Genomic DNA, 8,034 nt, shown 5'->3' with positions numbered 1-8,034 from the left:
TAATACAAATAAGTAATTATGTGAATATGGGTACAAGGCACATGATTATGCATATGTTAGGAGCCATAAAATAAGCAGACATAAAAGTTATTCAGAAGGACAAAGCAAGAGCATGTGAAGGGAGCATATATTTGCCAGGTAAGCATCTAAAGCACCAACACGTGCCATGAAATTTACTAATGGGAATCCCAATCATCTTTTGCCACCTGGATTCATCCATAATAAATCCACAAGGCCAACACAGAAGAACGCAATCTTAAGTCTGTCACAAGTTCACAGCAGAATCTATCGTGCTTTCTGCATGTTAGTTATTCTCACATCCCAAAAAACAAACTCACGAAATATAAACACTGCGCAGACTAGTTACAAAATTCTCAATGCCTCACGTTGGTGCATCAATAATGCTGTCACAGTTTTCAGAAGGGCAATGAACAACGACAAAGAAAAACCAAGTCAAGTTAGAAACCTCTTGTCCTCAACCATACATATGACATCCCTATATAATCTGAAAAGCACAAGCTTTCATACACATGACGACCCACCAGGCAAGATCAGATTGGTGTCTACAGAGATTCCCTTATAAATAAAGATAAAGGAATTTGGCCCCACTATACAGCTAAACTAGTAACACTTACAAGTTATGGAGGAGAACTTCATCTAATTTGCCGACCATGGTTTATATAATCCTAAGGCATTTTCACTCATTCATTACTGCAATGCAACGTCTCTCGACCATCCAGGAGCAAATAACAATCATCAGTTCTCTGTGCCTCTCATGGTCGATCTTTAACATCAACTACTCTGTCATCAACCCAATAGACGTATAAGAAAAACATGACAGTATACCAATTTTTAAGCATAGCCACAAGACATTTTGATTATTACCTTTTAAACTTAAGTTCCCTGTAGATGAGCATTACGGTGAGTGAAATTGGGATCAGTGCTAAGCACAAGTGTTCCAAAGAATGCCCACTGATAACGTAGTTATTTACATGGTACAGTTTCTTGTCAGTAACACCTTCAAATTTTGCAAGCAGATAAATCCCTGTGGCAGGAAAGTTCAGGATTCAGAGCATATGCACAACATTTAATAGATTATGGTCACTGCTTAACTTGGATATCCTCAAATCATACGTTAGCAGCTGCTTTATTTTCTTTAAAATTTGCATAATTCAGGAAAATAACACATTTGAGGGCAGTGGGTTATAAGTGAAGCATGTTTCAACTTTTACAGGACCACAACACTGACATGCAATACGTGGTGAAATACAGACATCAAGATTTATTTCTGAAGTATAACGGTGAACTTTGTCCAATATAATATTCAAAACAACACAGCCAATTAGAGATAAAAGTTAATGGATAGATTGAAAATGGTGGCTTACAAAAACTTGAAAGAGTTATATCCCATAAACATACAATGGAAGGTGTACTTCATGAATAATCATTATTTCTGAGAAGGTCTCCTAATAAAAGTACAATTATGTCACAGCATAAATATGGGGTTGGCATGCCCTTAAACCTACTTCGTGTTACAATATACATGAAATCAGGACTGGAGGCAATATTCTGAATCACACAACTGTAAACCAACTTCAACACTCTTCACCCATCTCACAACATATAACATATTTATAGAAAATACTCAATTCTTTTCACCTTTTTTTTTCACCAATAAATACTTATAAAGAAATTTATCAAATAAGTCCTTATTAGTAAACATTTAAGTTCAAAATTATGTAGTTAATGTGACTAAGAAGTGGAATGACAGCATCCTTTCTCATATCAAGCATTCTAAAGATAGCACAAGATATCCTCCCAAACTCAGTAAATAGAGTGTTACCTTAAACGCTATTAACGACATAAGGTTTACATATTTTAGTATAGTCTTCTTTTCCTGTTAATCTATTACTAACTTGGTTAGAGAAATGACAGCAGGTCGCAAAAGAGGAAACATTATAAACAGATACTAAAATTACTTTAGTTCAAGTTGCTTAGTTAACAAACAAATGCTCCTATATTAGATTTTACGATATATCCTAGGCACTTGCTCCCTGAATGAGACACTGGCTCGAAAAATTCATATTTACTTAACATTTAAAATTTATACATGGAAGTAGTTCTCCACATAAAAAAGCAGGAACAGAGTCTTAAAGAAACTTTGCTAAGTAAAACTAGAGAATTACATTGTCCACGGCTTACCTGTAGACAAAAACCAATATCTTGAGTGAGTATATTTGGAGCGGTACATGAGTGCTATTACTGGAATAGTTAGAGGCAGAGTCAACTGGAATATCACGCAGAACCGAATATCATTATAAATTCTGCAACCAACTAGCAGACAGAATTCAGCATAGAACTTGACTACTTCAGCACCTTCACTTGGCGTATAAGCATCCAAGACAGAATAGGAATGAATTAAAAGAAAGAAGAAACTAACCGTTCATAAACTAAACATAGAAAGGCAGCAACAATAAGTGCAAACAGACAACACAGCCCAATCCTCTGGCCAAATCTCTCAACAACCAAGCTAGAGAAAAGTGAGGAGAAGGCCACCATCATCTGCCATCCACAAAACCATTGAGCTTTACAATAAAAAAAAAAAAAACAGAGACAATAAGGAGTGACCCCACTTAATTACAACTTGCAAGGAAAGTAATTTTAGTGTTGAAATGAGTTAATTTAACCAGAAAACCTCACATGGCACCGAATAAATCAACCAGTTTGAAAACAATAGAGCAATAGCAGGATCGAAGATAGAACATAGAATACTAACTAACCGGTAAAGTGTCCCACAACACACGGTGGTCATCGGGTTTCAAATGGTAATAAGCAGAGCCAAAAGCCACCCCAGCTATTCCAGCATAGAACAGTGCCCAAGTCCAAACCTCACCTTGGGAACTGCAACAACACAACGATGTCAAATAAACGGTTGGAAAGGAACAAACCAATTTCGTTACGCAGGAACCAAAACCTTATGTTGAAGACACCTCCTTCGAGGGCAAGTACGAGGCCCAGAATCCCCACAATTAAGAACGGGAAATTCGTCATCACATTCAACGTGTTAGGTACTCCTGGAGAACCCAAAATCATGAGAACATGGATGAAGCAACCGAAACAAAATTCACCCCAAAATTATGATCTCGTGCACAATGTGGGTGGTTACCGAGAAGATTGCGCATGTCAACGAATTGGTGGTGCTTGGGAGAGCGAGGGATTGTGGGAGTGAAGAAGATTAAGCACATGCAACACAGAAACGTTGCTCCACATACACGACTTGTCGTCCACCTTCTGCATTGTTGATTCATCACCCAACCCAAATCCATCGTTTTCTTCTTCTTGTTCTTCTTCTTCTCCTCTGTCTCAACCGCTCTTTCTTTCTTCTTATTTTGCGGTTTCAAGGTATGAAGAAAGGAAAGAAGGTGGAGTGTTTGGGTTTCGAGAAAAAGTGTTTTCGTCTGTTTGCACTCCCAACACAACAGTGTCCCCACACTGCCAAGAGAAAATTTGTCGTTTGGGTTCTGGGGTTTCAGTGCGGTTCTGATTTTGACTTCCTATTTTTTTTTTCTTCCTTCAAACGCAAATAAATAATAGATAAAAGTACGTTTAACTTCGCCGTTTTGATTTGATTTAGGTAGGTCCCACGTGGCTATGAAATCAACGTTTCTAACGTGATTTTGTCCCACCCTTTTCTCATTTTTTTTTCTGCTTTCATAGATTGAGGTGGCTCAAGAGTTTCTTCCTGCACCTCCATGAATTCTTTTGTCAGCTCCATAGAAAATATAAAAATACTTTTTTTTATTCTTTTTCTGTCACCTCATAAATAATTTTTGGATTATATAATCCGGACACGTATTTGAAAAAAGATTTTCAAATTATATAATCCGAAAATTAATCATGTATATAAAAAAAATTATCAATTTATCTGGAAACTAATTACGAATTTAAAAAAAAACTTCCAAATTACCTAATCTGAAATATTACAGAGAAATATTGTTTAAAATATGAATATTTTTGAAAATATGAAAATTTATGAAGCTGAGAAAAGAACATATGAAATTTTTTTGTAAATATAAATATTTTTGAAAATATGAAAATTTATGGAAAAAAATGTGAAAGTGTAGAAAGAATCAGCCATTTTACCAGAGAGTCTGTTTAGTGAGCCGAAGAGCCTAATTAGTAACTCTGGGTTGACCCATAATTTTTGTCCATTCAATCCAATCTCAATGAGAAAGGGGTAAAAAAGAAAAGACAAATTCTTGCACCATACCAATTTGAACTTCTCTCCTATTATTTTTAAAAAAATTCAAAATTATTACCTATTCCGAGTTAATCCGAAATTTAGAAAATACACTTTGAAAATTAAAATCTTATTTAAAAAAAATCTGAAATGTAAAAAATAAAATTGAAACACAAAATAAAAAAATGTATTTTGAAAAATGAATTTTGGAATTCATAAATATATTTCGGAAATTCAAATAAAAAATGTATTTAAAAGAAGATTCTGAAATTTTTTATCTATACCCACATTTTATTTAAAGTCATTTTCATTTTTTTTAGAAGTTTTTTTATCATTTCATTGACAATGAATTTTGGAATTCATAAATATATTTCGGAAATTCAAATAAAAAATGTATTTAAAAAAATATTCTGAAATATTTTTATCTATACCCACATTTTATTTAAAGTCATTTTCATTTTTTTTAGAAGTTTTTTTATCATTTCATTGACAATGAATTTTGGAATTCATAAATATATTTCGGGAATTCAAATAAAAAATGTATTTAAAAAAATATTCTGAAATATTTTTATCTATACCCACATTTTATTTAAAGTCATTTTCATCTTTTTTAGAAGTTATCATTTCATTGACAATGAATTTTGGAATTCATAAATATATTTCGGAAATTCAAATAAAAAATGTATTTAAAAAAAGATTCTGAATTTTTTTATCTATACCCACATTTTATTTAAAGTCATTTTCATCTTTTTTAGAAGTTTTTTTTATCATTTCATTGACAAATTGGATGCAGTAGGAAATTGACATGGTGCAGGAAGAATTTGTCAAACAGAAAAGGGTTGTTGGGTTCATCCTCAACCCAATAAGTATTCTTTTATGGACAAGTGTAGAATAATTTTTGTTTTTTCATCTATTTTCAACATTTTTTAAATTATATTTAACATAAATCATAAGAATTTTTTATTTGAAAGTATTTTTTCCGATCATAGTTAACTTAAAATGTTGTAAAAACATTACTTAAGGTAAGGTAAGTGGTCAAATATTCTTTATTTTATAATAATATATTTGTTGGTACTTGATGAGTTAGTTTTGGATTTGGTTACTGACTAATCGAGTCAAATAACACCTCGAGTCACACAATAAATAACAATAATAACATTTAATGAGTCATATTTATATTTTAAAATATGCAAAAAAAAAAATTTCAACAAATGAGTTAAATACTAATTAACCGAAAGATGTTACAAATATTCTTCAGATATTCCAACACACCTATATACCAATATACATTCCTATTAATCAGAAATATTAATTAAGAATCAGATGAATTTCGACCAATATACTTCTTTCCCTTCATAATAATTTAGATACACTTACGAGATCAAACTAGTTTAAAACAACAGTAAGGTAAGAACATTACACTAATTTATTTATTTGTTTAATTGGAGTTGTAGTGACTATTTTTGAATTAAATAATCTAATTTTTATTCTTCATGTTCTGCTTTAGTTTTTGTTAGTATTATACTTAACTAAAATCTTGACTTGAGGTAGGTGTCTGTATAATGAGGTAAAAAAAAGGTACACACCAATTATAGGATTGTTGACGCAAGCTATAATGGTTCCCAAATGAACTACAATCAAATGATATTCTCGATCTTCCCGCAAAATGTTACTGAATGAGTTCTTAAAGATTGTGTAAACCAACCTAAACATTTTAAAATCAAATCCAAAAAATAAAAATCAGAAACAAAATTAAAGAAATGTCACTCTGTAAATCCTAAATGGATTCAAATCCCAAGGATAGTTTAAGATAAACTAATCTTGAAGCTATAAACACCACATGCAACCCAAAAATAATTTAACAAGTTCAAAATTAACTCGAAAAAAGAAAGAATAGAAACAAACTTACTTTTTCTAAAACTCTAATGAGACAAACTCAGAAATTCAATGGTTCTAATCATGATTTTGATAACAAATGAGTTCAGGAAGTTAGGGATAAGATTGGGAAAGGAAAAAAAAAGTTTGTAAACAATTGGTATTCTTTTAAAATAAAACTTGAATAATTAATTTTTCTATTTATATAGTTTTTTTCCACCTTAGTAATAAAATATTTATACTATATTACTTTTCCTTTAAAGTTATTTTAATAGGTTCTTACATACTCATTACTTTATTTGTTTACTTTTATTTTATTTATACATTTTCTTTTTAAATTTACTCAAAAGCTTTTATTTTATTTTATTTCCACTTATTTGCATTTACGTGCTTATTTATACTCATTTTTTCTCTCTATTAAATGGTTTGTAAGTGATGTGAACAACGATACTGCATAATAAAATATTAAAATTAATTTAATATTAAATAAATAGTTTCAATTATTCAAGACATGGATATACAAGAATTTTGTTTTTGGTTTATTTTATGATTACTTTTTCTTCATTATTTAGTGCCAGCAGTTTCCATTGCATTCAGCGAGGAGTAACAAAACAATGGGAAAACAGTAATAAACTAATCATACTTATGTCATTGGTTCTTTTAAAAAGTTATCTGATGCGTAATGCAGCGTGTTGTCTTTACCAACCAGCCACAATAGATCTGTTGAAAAAATGTCGTACTTTAAAAAAAATAATTAACTGTGAGGGAATGTCGTAGAACAACAACTAAACAGTTTTTTATTTTATTTATTAATCATTATTATTAAACTAATTTTTAGTTCCATGAATTTATAAGTGCAACCTTCGTTTCCTTTTAAGATGTTCTGGAGAAGATGAAAAATGAGGAAATTCAGCTGAGTAAAGATATTTTGAAAATTCATATTTTATATATAATCAATAGATAATTTCATTATAATTTAATTTTATATAAGGAATACAAGTTGTCTCTCTCTATATATATGTATGAATAATAGCAGTGATTCACGTGAAAAGATGTGAAGGTGATTTGTAGGCTTTTGTGCTGCTACGATTGGTTATTTTTAAGTGTTTTTTTATATATAATTTAACATGAAATATCCGTAATAATTATGAGTATATATTTTTACTTTTTTTATTATAATTATAATAGTACATAATGAAAATTTAATATTAAATATAGTTATGAATAAAAGTATTTTTTATCAATAAATAATAAATAAACATGAAATATTGGAGAAGTGATTCAACTTTATAGTCCAATCACAAAAACCTCCAACTAACTTATAAAATAAAATAATTTAAAAAAATTACTACTCCTCGAATTAATTACACAAAAACCATTTATTTACAAATTTTATTTTTAAATATACTCAGCTACTCCACATCCAGAAAAAAAAAACACTACAAAAGACAAAATAAAAATAAAATAATCTTATTAAATTATACCTTTTCTAATTAAATAACATTTTTTAATTCATTTTTAGTTTATTTTCTACCTTTTTCTCTCTTTAATAAACGGAACAGAAACGGTCAAAGGTGGGAGTGACCTAATCATATCACGTAGACTAGAAGTTTTTTAAAATTATTCTATTTTTTAATTGATAAAATTGAGCATAATTATGCCTAATAAAAGAAATGTACAAATTAGATAAATAATTGTATTTCTTATAAACATGACATTATGTACATATAGTATTAGGCGACGTGTATGGAGACGGCGGAATAAGATGATTAAAAAAACGGTAACATTTTAAGCGGAAGGATTAATAAATAAAAATGTAGTAAAAAATGTAACGAGAATATTTAAAGAAAGTATTGTTTTGAAATAAAATAGAAAAATGGGAGAGAAAGAAATTGCATATAGCATATTATAGGTGATGC

General features: G+C 30.0%; 1 protein-coding gene across 3 annotated transcripts; it reads right to left on the bottom strand.

Annotated features, from left to right (window-relative positions):
• On the bottom strand, window positions 1-3,561 carry LOC137822904 (Alkaline phytoceramidase (aPHC)). Of its 3 annotated transcripts, none has more exons than XR_016515290.1 (7): window positions 3,167-3,516; window positions 2,975-3,074; window positions 2,781-2,901; window positions 2,441-2,562; window positions 2,203-2,287; window positions 886-1,045; window positions 1-801 (listed from the first exon to the last, which is right to left on the bottom strand). XR_016515290.1 is itself a non-coding variant. In XM_068627927.1 (7 exons), the coding sequence occupies exons 1-7, from the start codon at window positions 3,324-3,326 to the stop codon at window positions 774-776; spliced, it is 813 nt and encodes a 270-aa protein (XP_068484028.1). In that variant the 5' UTR covers window positions 3,327-3,561; the 3' UTR covers window positions 111-773. The 3 variants fall into 3 exon arrangements, 1 of the variants encoding a protein (XP_068484028.1); XR_016515289.1 differs by having other exon boundaries at window positions 111-801; window positions 2,203-2,334; XM_068627927.1 differs by having other exon boundaries at window positions 111-801; window positions 2,203-2,324; window positions 3,167-3,561.
• Window positions 3,562-8,034: the final 4,473 nt, after the last annotated feature.

Source organism: Phaseolus vulgaris, chromosome 9 (genome assembly GCF_051622355.1).
Source record: "Phaseolus vulgaris cultivar YP4 chromosome 9, ASM5162235v1, whole genome shotgun sequence".
NCBI classification, from domain to species: domain Eukaryota; kingdom Viridiplantae; phylum Streptophyta; class Magnoliopsida; order Fabales; family Fabaceae; genus Phaseolus; species Phaseolus vulgaris.
The sequence above is the reverse complement of the archived record's forward strand: the minus strand, read 5'-3'. Positions and strand labels throughout refer to the sequence as shown.